Raw genomic sequence first — 21,502 nt, 5'->3', positions numbered from 1 at the left:
ATATTGAAAATGTTTATTCTATGTCTGTTCTACATGTCACGTTTCATGAGATAATGTTTTGATTTGACACGATATGCATGAACAAAAATGAAAAAGATTGAAGACCCAAAGTCTGACAGTCTGCCAGTGGCTGTAAGTTGGTTTGGTTGTATGGAAACTAGTTTTTCATTCAAGCAAAAGGACGCAAACTGAGTTTTGTTTATTTAATGCAATACAGGAAGCACAATATGAAACTAATAAAGAAGATAAATAGATTTTCCCAATATGTCCACTAGGACTAAAGTAAAGATTGGTTTTATTACTCCTATTAATAACTGTTCTAATCCATTTTGTTACACTCAAATCTATAAATAAACGTGTAAACAGTGAAACTGTCCATCAATATCTCCCATTAGCACAGGGAGAACAACAAACCTACTACAATCTCTATGTCCTGTTGTTGACCATCTAATCATTTGATTCCTAATTTACAGTACCTATAAGTTTCATTATTCATTTGATATACAGAAATGATTTGAAAATGCTTGCAGCCTTAAATTCTAATAATAGAAAAAAACATATCTAATCACATTTATAAACCTCACATCTAGAATCAAACTATGCTAATACTGTGTGAAGTAGTCATTTATGTGTCTCTGAAGTTTCTCTGTGTGCTGGTGGAGGTAGCCTGAGGAATAGCATGGACATAAAAACGCCCTTTAAAGACAAATGAAACAACTCTTGTCCCACTTTCCCAATAACTGAACATCCATTAAACAGAGGCTTGAAGGCTCGAAGAGACTGCATGAACATCATGCAATATTCAGTCCTCTGTGCTGCTGAGCTTCATCATGCTGCAGGTTAAACAAGTACACAGACGCTGGGTGACGGGTAATGATCATGCCCTGAAATCAACCGTGCAACACTGACCTCAATCACTGTCACATGCACGCTCAAACACACCCCCACACACACTCTGCAGAGCCATTTACAGAGGCTGACAAATGAATTTTCACTTCTTCTTTCTCAGAAAACAGAGTGAAATCACAAATGTAACACGTTCACAGATACTCACTACTTGACTGTCAATCTCTTCTAATGTTCAAAATATAAAACATGGGGGGGGAGGAGGGTTGAGCCACTTGACAGGAAAACTGGACTTGACTTAAACTTCACATCAACATGAGGCAAATGTTTACGCTGCAGAGGTCTTAATGTAGAGTTCTCTTTTGCTTTAACTTGTGAAACAGGCATAGTTTCCATGCAGGGAGCTCAGGCAGGCAGCATACAGGCTCTATGCAAGCCGGACTTACCAGTCCCACGACCAGCAGTGTTAGTGCTCCGCGGGTTAGCTTTAGCTTGAGCGGTTGAGCCCGCCTTGCCTGTGGTTTTAGCTGCCTTTTTAGTTCCCGCAGCACCATCTCTGTGCCTGGTTGTGGCTGCAGTGCCACCTGCAGGTTTGGAAGACACGGGCGGAGCGGCACTTTGCTGTTTCTTAGCTTCTCGAAGTCTCGCTTGGTTCAGTCGAGGGAGGGGTTTATTATCACGCCTCGCTGAGCAGATCAGAGGCAGCAGATGAAAGGCAAGATATTAAGAGTTTAAAAAAAAAAAAAAAGGTTATGGATGAATGATGCACAATTTGACATGCAGACAAGCAAAGAAAGAGATATTGATAGATAAGAGGCGGGGTGGAAGGAGATTATGATTGATGATGATGATAAGAGGCGATGCTTGATCGTGTAGTCTGGAGCAGCTTTTTTTAGAACCGTAAAAAGAAGAGTGATGACTGGGGCTGGGGATACAGCATGCAAGTTGTACCCATTAACCTTCCCTGCCCTCCACTGTGAACAGAGTGTGTTCTCCTCCTGCACGTATATGCAGTGTTTGTTACCCCGGCCGCTCTGTTTATTGACAGATCAACAAACAAATTGCTCCGAGTTCAATGCTAACAGGGTGAGATGAGAACAGCACAACACTTAAGCAGCATCAGACAGGAGAACAGAGGCCTGTCTCCTGAGGCAGAGGGAGAGCATTAGGAAGAGGTTACCGCTCGGTGCAGACTGAGAATGCCTTCTGCAGGCTGATATAATGGGAATATCTATTTGAGCACATTAGACCTGGTCTGGGAACCCAAAGAGGTTCAATGTCAGCCAGAAAACTGCTGCCGATACAAATGCATTTCACTACGCAGGGAAAGGCAACTAACCATTAAAAAAAGGCTGCATTTGATTCTACCATTTAAGTATGACACCACTACAGGGCTACAAGAAGTTCCATACTCTTGAGAAACATGACATTTTTTTACACTTTGCAATGGGAAGTGTTTGCTTGTTTTTACAACTGTTCAACCAAACAGATTATAAAAACTTGTGGATTAAGAGAATATGAATGCACCAGGAAGAAAAAAGCCTATAAAACTGTGAGCAAAGCATTTTGATGCTTGAGGCGCAAAGTATTTTCATGATCAATGATCGTAATATAGGAGAGGAAAAGCCTCTTTGTAATTAATGATTTTTTTTCATCAGCCTTTTGAGAATCCTTATTCGACTTCTTTTCCCACTATACGGTGAACTACAATTTCTACTACTATTTTACTTTCACTTCACAGGATTTCAGCCTCAGTCGAAGTTGTTTTCCCTTTGAATGCAAGTGCTGGTTCAGATAGTAAAAACAAGTCACTTCCTGTTTTTGAAACTGAAAGCGTATCACAATTTAGAAAAAAGACCAACCCCTTGAGTTAATTCCTGCTGAAGACACATGATTGATGTAGAAAGTACCTGTTTTGTCCGCAGTGCTGACGGGCCTAGTGGCCTGTTCCTCCAGCGCTGTGTCTGGAGTCTCAATGTCAACTTTGACCTCCTCTGCTGTCTCCGTTGCAGTGGCATGACCATTCAGATTTTCACTGCCAATCGTTTCCTCTAAAAGAGAGAAAAAAAATAGTTACACTAACGGAAATCCATGTTTTTTTTCAGTTAACATTATGTTTAGTCAAATATTACATTTCTTTTGGATCATGATTGAACTGAAAATACAAAAAGCCAAAGAAACCCATACTGATGGGACAGTTAAACTTAGTGTGGACACGGGAAAAGAAGGAAGAAATGTTCAGTTGATGAAAAAAATAATCAAGGTAGAATCTCTTCAGCAGTCCCCATTGAGTTTATATGTCAATGTTCTGAGTTGCAATTAAGGCTCCATCATGGGCCACTCGGAGACATTTAGCATTTTACTCCTTTTTTTCATTCCCAGAAAGGTGATATTAAAGTCTGAGATTGTGCAGCTGACAAATGGATACGTGGAAAATTAAGAAACACGTGACCAGACAAACCTTGGTCAGGAATAAGAACTCCTTTCTTGATCAGTTCCTCCCTCGTCTGTCTGGTGGAAATTTTTCTCTCTAAAACTGAAAGATGAACATTAGGTCAGTGTATGTTTCAGCAGGCAAATTTTATATAGTTTTCTTCTATCTTAGTCTAAAAGCATCAGCCATGCATATACACAGACTTCTATGACAGCACTGAACAGGAGCCACTTTGTTCTCCGTGTTGCAAAAATCATCACTGCAATCCTCACCATGCACGTGACAGCACCATGTATGGAGTCATAGAAGAGGAACTAAGCTTAATCTGACACATTGCTGCTGCAACACAACAACAGCAGTGTGCAAAACACTATTCTACATATGATAGTAGGCTGTTTATTGAGTTTTGAAAAGCTTGTTGATTTTTAATTTAATTAAATATCTTAAATTGTATATATACCGTATTAACTGTGTGGGAAATTTAACTTTTCTGAGACACGCTTTACACACACATTTAAGCCCCAAAGTACAAACAGGACCTTTAGACATGGATTTATGGAGATGTGTCAGCGTGAGGTGGCTGCACAGGGACTGACGCACGAGCTATTAGGGGCTCAGTGCCTTGCTCAAGAGCACCTGAGCAGTACGCTGGGGAGTAAACTGGCATCTTTCCAGCAACAAGTCCCAATTCCAAACCAGGACCTGAACCAGTAAGTAACCATTAGATTCCACACCCAAGTCCCTTCACACTGAGCTACTACCAACCCTTGATCGAAACAACTTGTTTTTGAACACATCCCTATTTGGAATCATTAGAAGCGTTGAGTATCTGTAAAACAAACATTTATGGTATTGACGAATGTAAACCATTATAAAGTACTATTAAAACTGAAAATGTAGTACCAGATGCAGTGCACTATTTGAACGTATATCACTTTAAAGGCCCTCATATTAGGGCCCGCATCTGGTTACTTTATGTTTTAAACACATATAGCCCTACACACAGCTTATATCAGTTTTACACACTATGACAATCAGATGGCAAACAATGCTCCAAACATAGTAAACGATTTTTTATTAATTATTTAATTCTATGAATACAGTGTCAGTTCTTGTATGAAAAATATAGCTCAACGTTTTCAGAGTGTTTCAATGAGTGCATATCGCCTCCCATAGTCACAAAAAGGCAAACTATAATATTTAGCATGTAACATAGTATTTCACCTTGGAATGAAACAAAATACATAAATAATAGAACCGCAGAAGGTGAAAATTATGAAGATGAAAATGTCAAAAATGTAACCCCAAATGTAGACCATGAGTAGCTGATGATACTGAGAAAGGAGGAAAGGATTAGCACTCTCAGAGCTCCTGGTGTGATGTGCTGCAGCAGCACCCGACTTCCAAAAACTAAACATCGGAAAAGAAGAACTAGATAAATTGTTTTCTCTCTGCATCTCGTCAGTGGCCAAAAAACCAACCAGATGGACATGAGACTGTGAGGAGAACATTCAGATAAGAAAGGGAGAGCATACACCTAGCAGCAGTGAAGAAGAGATTGTCTGCTTTCTGTGTGTACTCCTGTCCTTTCTTATTGTTCAGCCAACACGTTCACAGGAATAAATCAGTGAGCGCTGTAAACAAACTTCACTCTTTTTCTTTTACAGCTTGGCAGGGAGCAACACCGCTGCTGTTCACACTTCATGTTCAGTATGAAAACATTTGTGAAACCTCGACGTTGTATAGAAAGTAAACACTCACACACCGTTTGACACATCCTGGAACTTGTCGCTTGTCTTCTTCTTCCTCCACTTCCAGGGTTTAAACAGTTTTCCTATTGATGACAGCTTTCCTCGCTGCTGCCGTGATCCAGGGGCATTTTGGGTATTAGAGGCACTTTCCACAGCAACTTCACAGCTTGCAATTGATGCTTTCTCCAACCCATCAACTAGAAGACAGACATGTAGAAAAAAATATATTTAAAACATCAGCTCTAAGACATCCAACCAACTGCTAAACAAACCATGCACTTCAGTTCTTTTTATCAAATAATAAATAAAGAAGATAATGTTCACTAGTAACAGCTCATCCTTGTTTTAAACGTGTTTGTGGATACTTGGTCGTGATTCATTTCAAACAAAATGATCTATTTAATCACAATGTAAACCAATGAGAAGATCTATAATTTGACGTGTTATTCCATGTTATGCAGGCTAGTGGCAAAATAACAGAATAGACATATAATACACTTACATCAGGGTATCTGGACAACAAAAACAGTTGACTAGACAACTCTGCAATTTCCTTTGGGTCTAAAACATAAGTGGTGACCCATGATTTACTCCAGAGGGTTCACAATGTTAAACATGGAAGGATTAAAAAAAGAATAAATTAAAAACAACATTGTACCCTTTTTCTAGTAAATAACTGCAAGAATTAATGTCTCAATGTGTTGAATAGTCTGAGAAGCTGAAGAGAACTCATCACAATAAGTGCTTTTTCATATATTTATGGACTGAATAAATCTATTGTATTAAGAATTAATGAAGCAATGAAAGAAGGCTTGAGACTTGTGTAATTGACAATAAAGCAGAATATATTTGCATGAATTATTTGCTTTACTCTATAATTCAGCTTTCAGTGGCTAAGCAGTGCTTTGTAAGCACAAAGGTTATGTTTCGTTACAGCACTGGAAGTGTGTCTGCCTGTATTTGTATGACTTGGCCAGATCCATGTCCTTCCACAACTCCTCCCCTTCCTGTTGAAAGGATTAGATGTGCTGCGAACTCTCTGGAAAACTGCAGACGGAGTATGGATGGTGTGTGTGTGTGCTTGAGTACATTGCCGGAACCGCACAGAGGAAAGAGTGGTGGTGTGCGATTCCTCATATTCAAGAAGTGGAAGGATTTTGTTTTTTCAGCTACATAACATCTACTGCTGAATCACTCAAGCCCTCTGACTGTAGGGACCCTTCATGGGGTTTAAAAGTTTTACAATTTCTGCAGTAAATCTTAGTAGATTAAGACATTTTTTCCAGAGTCTCAGGGGTTGGCACAAAGTGCAGAGTAATTTGAGTTATTCTGGAACTACTGCGTTTGCTGGTCTTGTCAGTTACAGTTACAGCTACAGATGAGCACTATGAGGGTTCACAACAGGTTCCTGTGTTTTTCGAGGGTAAAGAGCTTCTCAAAATTCTGAATTCATACTCTCATAATTCATATTTTTAAATCACTACTCGGATGATTCATTCATTGCATTCATTCATGCTGCTTATAGTGTCCACTTGAGGCTGGCTGCAGAAGCCCCCGATGTCACATACACACCCATTCAAAATGGCTTGTTTTTACAGCAGAAATAAACATGTTTACAGCCTGGTACAAAAAACTAAACTGGTCTGAATGGCGCATGTCTTTATCAGCATACACTGTACAGGGGGTGTACTGACGGGCGCTGAAGCGGTATGTCAGAAGGATGAAGATCTGCCTCGGATCCAGCTCTTAGCCTGTCGTTAGGTTGACTGAAAGTAAGGTTGAGACAGCATTTCAAGCAAGGCGACCACTGTCAACAGACTTTGTAAGCCGCCATTAGTGACAGACAGTCTATGGAAGAAGCTAATGTTTTTTTTCTCTTCTTTTAACATAAAAACATATTCCAACATATTTGACAAGGATGATGTGTAAAATTGATGCAGTTCCTCTTTATAACAATAATTTTATTTTTACTTTCGTTATCACTAAGGTTTTTCAGCAGACAAATATACACACACAAGAGCACAAGCACACACACACACAAATTGTACCTTTCAGAAAAATATCAGCAAGCCGGATAAACACAGAGCTTAATTTCATGCCTATTTCACAAACCACTCTTAACCTTTGAACACACGTCAGGCACACAAACAACTATGCGACCGACCCAGATTGTTCTTGTTGCTTCTAACAATGACTAAAGACGCAACAGTCAAATATCAACCAAACTTCACGCAGACCATCTGATCTCAGCTCATGTCCTCAATTACTACTCAGAAACAAAAGAAAGGCTGGATGACAAGGCGACCGTGCAGTAATTTCCTAATTCTATTAAGAGGCTTATGCAACAACACAAAATCTCCCAGATTCCTCGCAGACTCAAACTGAAAACACAAGCAGCAAAGTTGGCAGAACACATTTTAGCCATTTGCCAAACAAGCAACAAACTCTATAGGAACTAAAAGAGCCATCTATATAATGTTCTCACCAGAAAGAGCAAATTTATGTCCTGATGATCAACTCAATGGAACTAATTGTCTATTTATTGGTTGACCTTGATCAGCAATGATCGACGTTTGATGTCAAAACAGGACATCAGGTTCTCAGTATGTCTCACTGATCTGAGTGTTATGGATTAACTGCCTCTATATTGAACTTACTGGTAATGGCACAGCAATCAATTGATTTTGAAAAAAACTCGTAATTGTGTCTGTATAGGTTCTCAGTCATCCAGGTCATGGTAAATCTTGTATGCGGTCCATAATAATGGAAGTTGGTCTGGTAGAAGGAGAGGTGCCAGAGCACTTCCTAAATACTGCCAAGGTAACCTTGACCTCTAGTGCACTCCCTGAGTAGCAGTGTGTAGCAGCCCTACTCTGACATCTCTTTATTAATGTCCACATGTCCTGTTTGTGCACGAGTGTGATTCGGGCCTATGTGTGTGAGAAGCATGTCTCTAAAATAACAGAGTTTAAACCAGAATTTCCCTCAGAGATTACTAAAATATATTTTTTAAAATAATAATTAAAATGACTATGCTAACAACTCTGAGTCATCCTTGATCACCAGATGATTTAGAACTGAAGAAGCCTTTCGGAGGATAGGTGAAACGTCTTCAAGATCTTCAACCAGTCCAGTTGCCTTTGGATCAAGCTTCGAATACACAATATTATTAAAGGTAAAGAAAGACCGGAAGCATGTGTTGGCCTGGACATGTTAAGCTAATTCTAGGAGTTTTTATCTTGTTATAAAACAGACTGGAATTCATATTCATGACTTGATATGAGAATATATCTGTAAGAAAACTGTGTCTAAATGTCTAAAGGTATTTTTTGATCACTTTTACTGATGCTACTTGGTCAATGTTAGACAAGACGATTAAGAGCCTGCTGCAGGAACAGTCTTTGTTCACTTTCCCACTGTATAGATTCACAGTAATGTGAGATGTTAGACATTCAAAAGAAAAAAAGAACAAGATTTTTTTCTTTGGGAAACCCAATTTCAGCATGTTCAAGACAACTTCTGCAAAAACATACGAGGCACTGCTTTGTCCATAGGGGTTTTCCAAGATTGACACAAAATGAAAGTTTCCTACAGCAGCTTTAAATTGAACCAAAACTTTGGTTTTATCCACCTGAATTGCAAAGGGGGGCTTCAAAAAGAAAAGCACTACATTCAAACTAAGCACTAACCTTCAGTACTCTGCTTTTGCAGTGTGTGCAAAACCTCAGCATGACAGAACAATAACAGACTGATTGCTCTCATCCGCCATATTTTGCTCACCTTACGACCCTGAATATACTGAGGAAATTAGGACAAATCATCCAGCAAATACACAGCATGACAATTAAGAGCATAAGAACCAAGAGTGAAGACATGGAGAAGAGCAGAGCCAGGCCCAGTGCACTCTCTCCCCAGACACCAATTTAGTTCTCCTCTCTCACACACATACACAATCACATCCTGTTTCTGTGTTGATATCAAATCGCAACAATGGTGCATTTCAGCAGCTGCTTTGTGCTGCTAATGATGGGAAAATCAGTAACAGCGATTATCATCACCATTAGTCCAACTATCAAACCTCGAGTGGGAACCAAACTGGGACAATGGAGCAGCTTATAGAGCAGGAGAGGGAGAGAGAAAGTGAAAGAAGAGAAAGGGATGGTGGAGCAAAATAAATTAATGTTATTGTGACTTCAAGTTAATGTGGAAAAAGATGGACATGGACAAAAACAGTGAACTGACAAGATGATATCTGTTTCACTCTTTCAACATCTTGGTGGTCGGGTAGTCAGCAGTTTTCCTAACCAATAGAAACCTGCGTCATCTCTTTTCCCCAAAGAAATCTTTTCATTGTTCTCACATGACCTGTTGAGTTTGATGGGACATAGGTTTTCAAATGGAAGATTAGAATCTTACTTGTTACATGTAGAAATATTGGAATGTATATAGAAAGCTTGAATCCCCCCTTAAACACATGACGTGTATAGACTCACACTGAGTGTATTCATTGGCAGATCTTAAAAGACTATAAAGCACTGTATTGAGTGATATAAATACATGTGCAGCGGTCTTATTGTGCTGTGAATAAATACTGGTTCCAATAAACAGTGCTCGTTAAAAATGTAGTTGGTTATCTTGTGAAAGTCAGATGTGATTCTTATGTTGGGGCTAATGGTTCAACAGGATTTGTTCATTCCCATTGTTTCATTGCACTTTATAAACACAACAGATTTTTCTTTACTGTGAATAGGTTCATGTGAATAGATTAAATACTGATTGTTTTCACTGTGAATTTGCCAGTTAAAATTACCTTAAACTGGTGTCATTATTTTATTTTATTAAAAGGTATTTTTGGGCCATTTTTGCCTTCATTTGATAGAGCAGCTGAATAGAGACAGGCAATGTTAGGAGAGAGTGGGGATGACATGCAGCAAAGGGCAGAGGTCGAGATTCGAAAGGTGGAAGTCATGTGATGTTTTCAAGTATTGAAGTTTATGATGAGGTCATGTGGTTGGTGTATGAACACATTTTTAAACTTTAACACTAGAGACCACACTTTATTTCCTGTTTCCAACTGTCAGTCAGTGTTGTTCTTAAAAAGCATGACCGTGATCATTTCCCACCTTTGCCCAGGCTTAAACCATGTAATACAAAAAGGCCCCTCTAATCTTAACAAAGTACTCATTTTAACACGAAACCCATGTTCTTTCTTAAATTAAACCAATTCATTTTTGGTTACAAAATCTAACCAAACCCTAACCACAGTGTCGTCTCAGTGATTTTAGACAGTGACTTACTGAAGCTGGAAGGACAACACAGCTGCTAGGCAACAACACCTTGTCCTATACAGAAATACAGAAATCAACATTTAGAAACAAAGGAAGTGGCAGCACGAACCACAACTATTGCCTTAAAATGACCATTAAAAGCCTTGAAAAGACAACATGTACTCAATGGTACAATATGACTAATGAAACAGATATCCTGTCAAATGTGTGTCATTATAAGCAAGATTCATTTGCTCAAGAAGAAGTACCGGTACTATTTTCAAGCCAACTTGGTTGTGTTATAATAAAATGTAAAACCATTTCCAACATAAAACTGCAAAGACATTTCTAGCACTTGTATCTGTCAAAAAAAGGCAATGGAGTTTACCTAAATAACACTGACTACAGCTTTTCCAATTAAAGCAATGTGGCTCCAATCCACATAAGGTTAACTCTGGGATGTCATTACACACAGTAAACTGCTGACTTGACTCCTTGGATTTCACACTGAGGCGTTTTATTTTGAAAAAGATGACTCACAATGTCTTGGTCCAAGAGTGATTCGGGGACTGGATATATAACAGCTGTGAAAATGAGCAGGATAATCAGAAACACAACTGGAGACAAAGCAGACATCTCAAATGAAGTTATCACAAACAACTGTGAGTACCATTTCATGGCACATATATATTTAAGGGTTTAAGTGTCTGTGCATGACAAAGCCATTGTTTTTTTTTTTCAGACGTTTTAGCATGAACATGTGTTGTGTACGAGAGGAAAGGGAGAGGCTTCCTTCCTTCTCTGCAAGTCACCAGGGAAGGAAGAGGACGACGTCATGAAGAGAGATGAAGGGGGAGAAAGGAGAAAACGAAGAGAGACAAGGAGAAGTGGAAACTATGGTGGAGAAAAATAAAATGTGAAAGAGGAGGGCAAAAGCTGGGAAGGAGAAGCAGACATTACGATGTGTTGGACAGATCTGAGGGAGGGGCAACACTGGTTATTAGCTGCAGTTTTAACACTTGGGTAATTTCTTCCAAAACTTTCTCCAATGTAGGCCAGGCAAACACAGCACTGCCAAACCCATGATACTCACAGGACCCCGCAGCTTGGATTGAGTAACAAACCAAAGAAATCAAACAGGAAACTTGCAATACAGTGTTTTAACACAGTTATAACTCAGATGCTCAGAGGATATAGCTTTTATGTTACTGATTTTTCAATAAGATCCTGACAGAGTCACTCCCCTCCTCTTCTCTGAATACTGTAGATTAAGCATTTGAAGCACATCACAGCATTATTATGTAAGCCATAATGCAGCCATGCAAAGCATATACATCATAATTATAGCCCTAGGTTCCTAAACATGTTGGCTTAAGTGCGCTACATAACAGTTAGGGTTTTACTATAAATGCTGACAGCATCGTAAAAAGATCCAGTTTTGTTTTCATCCGGAGTTCTTTGTGGCTTCCTGTACCTCACTGCCTTAAAGCGTCCCCATAAAAAATGTGAACTAATGTGAAACTTTAATGGCCTTTAGACAGAATGGGGACTATGGATGGAAAGAAACAAATACTTAGTATGCATGGAGGTACAGCGGTTTTTAAACACACCTTTCACACACCTTCGGTATTACTGGAAAAACTGAGACACTAGGTGAAAAATGTATTTTGGTCATGTTTGTCTTTTTATCTTTTAAGGCTTACTGTACTTCTTTTAAACTATTTTTACCAAAAGAAAAATCTCATGATCATTCTTACATTGTTTATTTGTAACTAGTACATTCAGTCAAAGCAGTGCAGGTTAAGGACAGAGCATATCTAACCATTCCTGTCTTTGACTGTACAGTAAACCTGTCTGTGTGTTTATATTTTGACGTCTTTATGGATTTAACGATCTATCGATTTGGAATTATTTATCACTTAAGTGACCAACAAATCGACATCCCTACTGAGTGAAATCAAGAGTGTATTTATCTTTAAGATGGGGTAATCACTATATAGGCCAGGGGTCTTTAACAGGTTGCTCATGAGCTATACTGGTAGGTTGCAGCCAGGTTTTCAGTAGCTCATGAAGCGGTTCACAGACTGTGTCAAAAAATATATGACTACAATAAATGCAACTTGAAGGCCTTTTCCCCTTTCTTAATCCAATCAGATCCCACCCCCTTGAATACAAAATAATAGCAAAGGCCTGTTAGCTGTCAATAAAAATGGGATGCTCTTGTAAAGCTTGTCAAAGTCTGAAGCTGACCCAGTGATTCCCAAAGTCTGAAGCTGACCCTGTGATTCCCAAAGTCTGAAGCTGACCCAGTAAATCCCAAAGTCTGAAGCTGACCCAGTGATTCCCAAAGTCTGAAGCTGACCCAGTGAATCCCAAAGTCTGAAGCTGACCCAGTGATTCCCAAAGTCTGAAGCTGACCCAGTGAATCCCAAAGTATGAAGCTAACCCAGTGATTCCCAAAATGGGCCTGATGTCCGAGTGGGGAAGAAAGTTTTTTTTATGTGAAAGACAAATGTGTGTGCCTCAAGCGTGGGACCAGCTTTTCTTTCAGTCTTAAAAAGCAATGTGGCGCGCCACCACACTAGAGTCCATGTAAACTTTGGCGAGGACTTCCCTGCGGGCAGCACGCAACAAACCGAAAGTGTGAATATGCTGAAAGCAATACTTTCAAAACAGCAATATCTATTCACCAAACTGACAAAGAAGACAAACACAGCATCGGGGGAATCACTTAAACTTGTGCAAGTTGGTACACTCCAGCATACACCTCTATTGTGGAATCAATACAGTGTTAATCATCTCTCTAACTAAATTACATTGGCATAATCAAGCGTCTCATCAAGGCCAATGATTTGAATCAACTCAAAATCAATATGTTGCTGACTTAGTGATTTCAGCAAAAATTGTATCATGTCCAACAAATCAATATTGTTTCCCATCATTATGACACTTGTGATTTTACACTTAATAATGGAAAGTCCAGTAGATGTAAATAAACAGAGAAGATGCTTTCCATCTGTGGCTGTGCTGTGGCCATCAAACTTTATAACTCCTCTCTCTGAGTGTCAAACACTCTGCCTGACCCTGGACTATTCACACTAAAAACTGTAAACTCCTCCATTATTCATTATTTATTAAACTGTGAAAGACTATGAATCATAACTGGTCAATAATCTGTCCATTAACGCAACGTGCAACACTGAAACAAACTGTGCAATAACCTTGAAATATCACCCTGTTGATCACTGCACTTTGTATTCTTTATTGTCTTCACTATTTCTTGTAGTTATTTCTTTATATCTTATTTGCATTCTTTATTTTAACTATATCTCGATTGTTCAAATATATATTTCTACTTCTATATTGTGTGTTGGAGCAACTGTTACGACCGAATTTCCCCCTGGGATTAGTAAGTATTTCTGATTCTCACATCATATAGGCAAAGACGTGCTGGTAATGTTCTTCTCTGCAACAAGACCAGAGTTTCAGAATTTATACTATTTTGGTTATTTTTACCAAATGAGCCTAACAAAAGTAATTAGTAACAAAAGTAAAAAAAAGTTTTTTTCTCTCCAATTTGTAGACTAAAACGGTTTTATCGGAAAGAACACTGAATGTTCTCAATCATCAGCCGGGATTTTTCGTTATATCCTGACATTTAAAGGGCCGCGCAATTTTTTGATTACCTACCTAAATGATCTATAGTTGGAGCCGCAGATTAAGCAACCAATCGTTTAAAAAAGGAGGTCATTTGGTCACTAATAGTGCACTAATGCCCACCATTCTTTAATTATCTGCATGTTCAGCTTTCTCCATTATACATGGATAAAAAGGGAATATTGTCTGAGTTTGACCTGTTGCTTAGAACAAAAATAACAGTTTGAGAAAAGATCTGATTAAAAGACCACAAGCTTGCTTAATCAACCACCGTAGTTCTTTGGAAACCTCAAGCACTCGTCTACAAAAAAAAAATCCAAATCTTGACCTTTGCAACTACAAGTGAGCGGATTTCCAATAAAAAGCCTTGACAGAGATAAGTACTCGGTCCAAGAGATTAAGCAGTTAGTCAAATGATAGATTAATTGATGGACATAAAATTGATTGCTGTTAAATGAATCATTTTGCCATTTTCATGCAACAATGTTTAAGCGGATCAAAAGTAGAATATGCTGCTTCTCTTTGTCATGAATGTGAGTTTTTGGATTTAGGACTGTTGTTTAAATAAAAGAAGCAACTTGGGTTGTTTAATTAACATGTTAACCACGTTTTTTGTTTTGTTTTTAATCTATAGATTTGACTACTAACCATAAAATAATCTCTGGTTTAGTCAATGATGAAAATATTGGTCGATTGTAGCCCCATTTGTTGACTTTGAGATGCTATCTTGATTCAAGAGTTCATGTAAATCCATTTAGATTAGAGGCTTCATACAGTACTCTGCTCAATCTCTGGTCTCTTGTAGAAAAACAAAACTAAGCTGCTCTCCTTCAGCTCATCTGGACTCATGTCAAACTGGCTGCTAAACTAAACTCACATCAAAACTGTGCACTTCATTACCCAGCAGCTACAATGCAGCTTTATAACAACTCTTTGGTTACACAACACAGTTTGCAGCTTTAACACTTGCTATTTCACTTAGTTTTTAAAAGTAGTTAGGTAACAGCCAGCGACACATTTACAAACAGAGGCTGAGAATAATGATGCAAGGACGTTTGAATTAATTTAACACACGACTACATGTTAGCTTACTTACATATTAGCATCAACACGGCTGGCGCTTTGTTTCGGTTGTGTTTTGTTGTGTTGAAGTTTTTGATAAATAACTCGACAGAAAAGTTAAAGCAAAATGAGCAGACACCCTGAATAAAGATAGCGGAATGCTTGTGTGTGTGTGTGTGTGTGTGTGTGTGTGTGTGTGTGTGTGTGTGTGAGAGAGGGAAACAGGGAGGGAGTGCTACACACAGTATGTACACACACTCACCGCTCGCAGCCTGAGACACGGCAGACACAGCAGTCTGACCCATATTCTGCTTCTCCTGCACCGGGTCGGACCGAGCCCGACCTCCGCGACTGAACCCACTATCACGGACTCCTATCGCCGCTCAAATCCCCGCCACGGACGCTGAGTGAGCTCATATCGTAAAAAAGTTAGAGACCGTGATGGCTAAGTCGCTGGAAACTTGGTTAACTGACTGACTGACTGACTGACTGTGGGTCTCTCTACTACGTCGTAACTTCCCCTCCCACCTCCTCCTCCTCCTCCTCCTCCTGCCAGCAGCTGAAGAATACCGCTCATTCCTCCGGCCGGTTTAGAGGCGCTGCTGGGGTCAAAGGGTGCAGGGTACTGACACCCTAAGACACCATAATTAACACCAGCAAATCCCCTAATACAATTTATATAGAAGGTACCTCAATGAAAGAAGTGGTTAATATAGGACTACTTGTCTGAATTGCTAATACTAGATTTCGAAAGTACATAGGCTGTATAACATTTTGGCTGAATTTTAATTTATTTTGATTACAAATGTTGTTTTTTAAGGTAGGCCGTTCCTCAATGTTGATTGCTACTTATTTTTTTTTTAGCCTATTGCAGATACAGGTGTACAAAAGCATATTTTAGATATTGGGGTTTTGTAAATGTCTGAAATCCAATTCATTCTGGCCTTATGTTCATCAAAAATATACATGCACATTGTTTTAATCGTAAAGTCCAACAAGTGTTTCCTCAAGTGAAATAGCCTGCATTTAATTGTGCCCATACGCTGCAGACATAGCCTAAATACAGATGATTTTTCAAATGTACACATTGGGCATCATAGGGAAACAGACTTACTTAGAATATGAAAAAATGTAAAAACATTCCTTGTGTAATTTTCTAAAGGTGCATATTACAACCTGCTACATACAGTAGGCCTGTGTAGTGCATTGGATCATCTGTATAGTCGAATACTTGTGCCGCCTGATTGAATTAGTGCCTCCTTGACTGCATAAATAGATGACAATAAATGACACCTCTGCACCCCAAAATGTACAAAACTAAATATATTAACGTGTGAAACCTCAACATGGGTTTCTATCAAATAATGTATATTCCCAACAACACCAGGGCCTTGGTTTTTTTTGGTCAGCCGGAGTGAGAAATGTTTATCATGGGGTTCTGCTTACTTATTGATAAGGCTTCATTGGTCGAAAATGATGATGTCACTCATATACGTAAAATATAGTCACTTATTTTACTTTAAACCACTGCACCATGTTTAAGAGGAAAATATTGAACTTTTTGCATTTATATGATCCGTTTAGATTTACACCATATCCATCTCTCTAAATTACTCTCTCCTTTTTTATAAGGAGGAAAATGTGTGTGTGTGTGTGTGTGTGTGTGTGTGTGTGTGTGTGTGTGTGTGTGTGTGTGTGTGTACTGACTTCTGTCTGACTGTTCAATCTGTCTGGTCAGGATCTGAACCAGCTCAACTGACACTTAGCTGACAGTGATGACGGATAAAGCCCTCTCTCTCTCTCCCACTCATACATACATACATACACACACACGCGCGCGCACACACACACACACGTGGAAGTGTTTGGCTCAGTTTGCTGCGGTGCTGTTACCGCAGCTGTGTGATATTAAACAGATATCATGTCTCTGAACTACTATCAAAGGATTTAAAGGTCATGATTACAAACCGTGACAATTTTTTGCCTTTGCTCCCTTTCAAAATAAACTGCAGGCAGAGACTACTGTGCTGCTCCTCAGACTCTGCCCAGACCCCAGAATCTTTCATCCATCATGAAGTGGAAGTTCATTATACGTGAATAGTGCCACATAAGAGATCGGTGATCTACAAGGCTGATCTAAATGTTTCCTTTTGGAAGCCAGAAGCTTATCATTTGAGGAAAATTGGTCTCTAGTCAATTGTTTTCAATTCATTTTTTGTGCTATATTGATAAATGATTTGGTGTATAAATCATCAGATGATATCCAAAAAGCTCCCAGCGCCTGTGGTAAAAATCTAAATGTCTGACTTTTTTGATAATGTTGTACCATCCAAGCAAAAGGGAGGTTATTTTATTTATACAGCACCTTCATAACAACTCAAAGTGCTTTTCATAAGATTATGAATGGCTTTATGCACTCAAGGTAATTTAAAGTATCATCAACAACAAAATTAATAAAATGACATCAAGGTGGGCTTGAAGACATCATTTTCTTTTAATTGAATGTTTTTCCACCAAAACCACCAATTAAGAAAATAATCTGCATCTCTTATAAATTAGATATGCATGACACAATACGTTTTGCCTTTTACAGCCATCATCCAACCGTCCAGTCTTATCCGTCCCTATATTCACAGATAAGGAGTGGGGTCTATTTGTGGATCTCTGTGATATCCAGGTCTGCACCACGGTCTGTGTATTCTTTACAATGTGTTTTACACACACACACACACACACACACACACACACACACACAGCTTGACACTGTCAAATCAAACTTCCCTTATGTCGAAGTGAGAAGATCTTTCATTAAGGTTGAGACTGCCATCTAGTGTTAAGTACACCGCTCAAACCTTACAAGAGGATTATTTGTTATTAAGAAGCTCTAGAGAGAAACTTTTGGTTTGTGTTGAATTTGGTGACCCCTGTTGGCAAAGCTGTACGCCTTATCTTTGCTGATTGTGTCCTATACATGTAGTGTTTTTAAGAGAAAATAACTTAAGTCTGTTTTATAACCAATGTTCATTGTAAACCTTTTGTTTCTTCTCTCAGTCATCAACATCAGGGTATTGACTGTTTTACTTAATGTGCACTCTGGTTTGAATCAACAATCACTCCTTGTGTTCTCAGTCTTAAACTGGAATTGGTGTGATGTCCTTGTAAAAGAGATTTCAATGTAAAGGGACTTCCTGGTTAAATGAATGTATAATATGATTGAATACAAGTGACTGACTACATGATAATTAAACGTTATTATTTTAGTGCACTTTAAAACAGGATATTTGACAGCAGTTTTGGAGACTTCGTACCAACTCAAAATTCAGTTGTATTTGTATGATTCAAATTTGGAGCCCTTTCACACCTGGAAGTTGCCGTGACAACCACAGCACTACAGGACTGTCGTTGGTGCATAAAATGTAAGTGTATCATTGTAACAGGAAAGAGGGATGCTTAGTAGAGGAAAGTGACTGTGTTAGCATTGACAGGAGGGTAATGTCATTAGCATGATGTAGCAGCTATGCATACTGAACTTGATGGAGTCTAACAGGGAGTGGGGAATACAGTTATGATGACAAAGACAATGATTAAAATAGGCCGGCAGGTAGACTGTTTGCATTGAAGACGTGTGCACACATGGCCTGGTGGAGCTGTAACAAAGGGGTAAGCAGGTAAATATATATATACCATTATAAGTCTTTAAACTTTCAAATTGTTATGGACTAAGCTGATGATCACTCCTTTATTTGCTAGAGGATGATGCGTTTGTTAAAACCATTCAATTACAAAGGATGTCCTCATATTTGAATGTTTGTCTTCTAATGATGTTCATGTTTTTCAGCAGGGGGATGGGTAATTAAGCTCAGGTTATGCTTATTTTCACTTGGCTGAAGGACACATTTCCCCACTTGTGCTGGATTTGGAGAAAGTGAATTATTTATTTGGCAAATTTCAGTTCACAATCCTTTTGCCTGGAGAAACTCAAGTTTCTCCGGTAATGATTCAAATGCACCCAGAGATCACAGATCCTCGTATTGAACCAAAAGCACTGACCTGCACTGCATTGCAACTGGACACTGTGCCTGATTTTGATCCAGAAATAAACCAAATAAACCTGAAAACATCATTTCAGATTATCTTTCTGGAAGACACTTTTAGCCTAAACTCACATTTAATTGTTTTAACTGCTTTAAAGTCACTCAGTTGGTGTCCATGTCTGATCAAACACAAGTCTAGATTTAGCGTCAACCAATTCCATCATTTTCTGTCAACCTGTCAAAGTTTTTAATGTCCAAATGGAGATCTTTGGGAATATGCATGATATCTTGAAGACATTCCATTGGGGGCTCTGGATAGTCTAGCGGTGATGTGGTGCGCCCCATGTACAGAGGCTATAGTCCTCGTCGCAGCGGCTGTGGATTCAAATCTTCGACCCTTTGATGCATGTCATTCCCCACTCTCTCCTCACAACATTTCCTATCTCTCTTCAGGTGTCCTTTCCAATAAAGGTCCCCAAAAATACATTTTTTAAAAAAGAAGACTTTCCATTGAGTTAGGGAATTTAAAGCCAAGGTGACACTTTTCAGGAACCGGGTTCTGTTTGTTCTGACACTTAATAACAGAGATCAACCGAGGGAGCATGACCTTTTCATTGACCTGAACAGGAAGGACAGGAGAGGTGAAGGCGGAGAAAGAACAGAGGAAAGGAAAGGAGTCATCAAATATTAAGTAGTAGCCTCAGCGGAACATGGGGGTAATAATTGTTTAAGTGCTACTTTTCAGAGCCCTTTACCCTCCCCTTGATTTATTTATTAAACTCAGTTTCTGGCAGGGTTCAGTCGCAGAAGTTTGTCAAAGCCAAAAGACAGAGAGGCTCTGCACACGTTTCTTTTGGGATAATTTGCCAAATGTTATTGAGCAGCGACCTTTTTAAACGTCAGGGACACAACTTTACAAAGCTGATCTGAATGAGACTGTTTTTAATAAACTGATTTAAGATTCAACCAGTGAAATATCATCATGGCTTTTTTAAAGCTGCATTTGTTTAAATTTGTTTTAAAATCTAATAGTGACTCAACTATGACATTTGAAATGCACTGACAATGCTCTTATGTATTCATGCATGTGTGAAGATTTCTTGTTATGATTAAATTTCTCTCCGGTGTAAAATATGAACATAACTAAAAAGGGAATTTATTTGATAATAACCCTACTTTTCAGAGTTCTTCTCCATTTCACCCCCAGATTTGAACCCAGAACTTGCACTATAAAAAGCTTGATAATGTGCATTCATGTACTTGTGTTGTGTGGATATAAATAGCAGTTTTGGCATCAGGATTAACATTTGGTGCTGCTAATTGTCCAGTTGAATGTCGAAACTGTCACTGACAAAGTTCATCCTGAAGATTATCATGAAAAACAAGTGTAATGAATAATTCTACAACCTTGAGCAAAGTTTAGATCAAGAGAGCTTCAGTATTATTATTTTTCTGTGAACACTTCTCACTGGTTTGAAGAGGGCAGAGCTCATCATGAAAAATATGGTGGCACGTATTTCCATAAACTATCAGAATTGAGTGACTTCTTGAATTAGAATCTGATGATAGGTGGGGATCACTGATCATACCACACCTAGTAGCCTTGATGATGCAGATTTTTGATCTTCAACTCTTTTGAATCCTAAATATTTTTAAGAATATATTATACACTTAAAAATAAATACTCAAAGTTTCAATGGCCAAGATGACTGTTTTGTTTGTCTTTGACAGCACCTCTGGCAAGTAAGTGATAACTGCAGGTGTGGTAATTGACTTCACTCAATCTTTCTCTTCCAGAAGATTCAGACGAATGCTATAAGCAGTAACGTTGATTTGAAACACAAAGTTAGTTCTTTGGTGTTACGGCAAATAAAAGGACTCATACCACATTTATGTTAATTAATCTGCCCATAGATAATAACATAACAGGTTACATTTTAATATATGTGAGAAGGTCGTTCAATCCCAAACAACGTCTGCTCTAAAAGTCTGACTTTAATGGAGTTTTGGCAATGCAACCGCTAACTGTAAATCCCAGACTGACATCTATTGTGGACATTAAATCAATTAGAGAACAAGATCAAATGCATGTGGCTCTTGTTGCTTAATAAACCTAAATCAGAGCTCATTAGATAATTTAGTTGTAGCACACGATACAGCTCCACACAGTGCTTGAAAGACTTCAAACACTTTCTAAAGCCAACCATTCGATTATTCCTCCCTACTGTTGTGACTTCTCTCCTCATTCATAACAGCAAAACCTTCCTATTAAGAAGATATACACCTCCTAATATTTACTATGTTATTGTCGCAACAATACAGCAGAGGTTCCTGTCATTGCTCTTCCTCTTCACATATGCCTGTCAGCCTGTTTGAAACCTGATCTCCTGTTTGTTGTATTCCGTTTGGCACAACCCATAAGCTGCCATCATAGCTAAAATGTTGCCTGTA

General features: G+C 38.7%; 1 protein-coding gene across 4 annotated transcripts in view; it reads right to left on the bottom strand.

Annotated features, from left to right (window-relative positions):
• Positions 1 to 21,502, bottom strand: part of phactr2 (phosphatase and actin regulator 2) — a 44,532-nt gene that overhangs the window by 14,423 nt on the left and 8,607 nt on the right. For 2 of the 4 annotated variants that reach the window (XM_061040036.1, XM_061040038.1), the window contains exons 2-5: positions 5,046 to 5,228; positions 3,308 to 3,382; positions 2,757 to 2,897; positions 1,293 to 1,532 (exon numbers count right to left, since the gene is read on the bottom strand). In XM_061040036.1, coding sequence (XP_060896019.1) covers positions 1,293 to 1,532; positions 2,757 to 2,897; positions 3,308 to 3,382; positions 5,046 to 5,228 — 639 coding nt within the window. Of the gene's footprint in view, positions 1 to 1,292; positions 1,533 to 2,756; positions 2,898 to 3,307; positions 3,383 to 5,045; positions 5,229 to 15,279; positions 15,516 to 21,502 lie in introns of those variants that run through there. The other 2 variants (XM_061040037.1, XM_061040039.1) reach the window with 2 other exon arrangements.

The sequence above is a fragment of the Labrus mixtus genome, chromosome 6 (genome assembly GCF_963584025.1).
Source record: "Labrus mixtus chromosome 6, fLabMix1.1, whole genome shotgun sequence".
Classification (NCBI taxonomy): domain Eukaryota; kingdom Metazoa; phylum Chordata; class Actinopteri; order Labriformes; family Labridae; genus Labrus; species Labrus mixtus.
Note: the sequence above shows the minus strand (reverse complement) of the source record. Positions and strands in the feature narration are given on the sequence as shown.